This window comes from Cryptotermes secundus, unplaced genomic scaffold, assembly GCF_002891405.2.
Source record: "Cryptotermes secundus unplaced genomic scaffold, Csec_1.0 scaffold3591, whole genome shotgun sequence".
Classification (NCBI taxonomy): Eukaryota; Metazoa; Arthropoda; class Insecta; order Blattodea; family Kalotermitidae; genus Cryptotermes; species Cryptotermes secundus.
In genome coordinates, this window is record NW_019742574.1 from 227 (window position 1) to 1,107 (window position 881).

Consider the following 881-nt stretch of genomic DNA (forward strand, 5'->3'; position numbering starts at 1 on the left):
CTGTGATGGACAGATTTTCAATGTGCCTATCAGATATGAATACAGCGCATCCATCCTTTCAGACACTAATGAAGGACGCGTCGATACGGAGAGAAAACTTGCAAAAAAAGCGTGTTTCCAGTCAGAAACACAGAAGAGTATGTAAATCCTTCACAGTCCTTTTGTGAGGGCGTCTTGAGGGATCGAAGTCAGTCACAGTACGGGCAGAAAAATTTCGTTCTTACTTTTGTTGGAACCGAATCACAGGGTCAGCCAGTATATCGCTCATGTCAACCTCACGTCCCCGCCTCAGGACCTGGGGGTGCTTCTTCTGCATGAGCCAGCCCACGTGAGAGAAGAACAACCCTCGGCTGGCGTTGTGTGGGTCCGCGTCCGTGTCGCTGAACTTATGGTGCACCCGGTGATCTCTCACCCATTCGAAGAGCGGGTTCTGTAAAGTGTGCAGTGTGGATCATTAGGGACGTAACGATAGCAGTACATCATTGCATGTTATGAGGCGTGGCTTAGTACGATTAGTTGGCCGTTTCCTTGCAAGAGACGCATACATAGGTGCCAGCGATTCAACCAGCTGCTTAGGAATATTTTCCTTTTGGTACTTAATGGAGGGTGAGGCTATGTTCACTTCGTATGTCGGCCACTATTTGGCCTTTTGTACCAGCCCCTTGATGAACATGTGTGTCTGCCGCGCTAACCTAACCTTCATAATGCCTCTCTTTAAAGGAAGATAAGTGCAGCGCCGTGGTTCCGCTGTCTGACGAATAGGACTCTTGGTGTGTCCACTTGTTCGGGCCGCGCTTACCTAACTTTCATACTGCCTCTCTTTAACGGAAGATGAGTCTCTGCCGCGCCGTGGTTCCGCTGTTTGACGAATAGGACTCTTG

At 49.4% G+C, this 881-nt stretch overlaps 1 protein-coding gene across 1 annotated transcript in view; it reads right to left on the reverse strand.

Moving 5' to 3' along the window:
* Positions 1–204: 204 nt before the first annotated feature.
* The window catches only part of LOC111873368 (stearoyl-CoA desaturase 5), a 13,217-nt gene continuing 12,540 nt past the window's right edge, over positions 205–881 (reverse strand). The window contains exon 4 of the mRNA XM_023868026.2: positions 205–430. Within this exon, the coding sequence (XP_023723794.1) occupies positions 221–430 (210 nt within the window). The 3' untranslated portion in view covers positions 205–220. The remainder of the gene's footprint in view (positions 431–881) is intronic.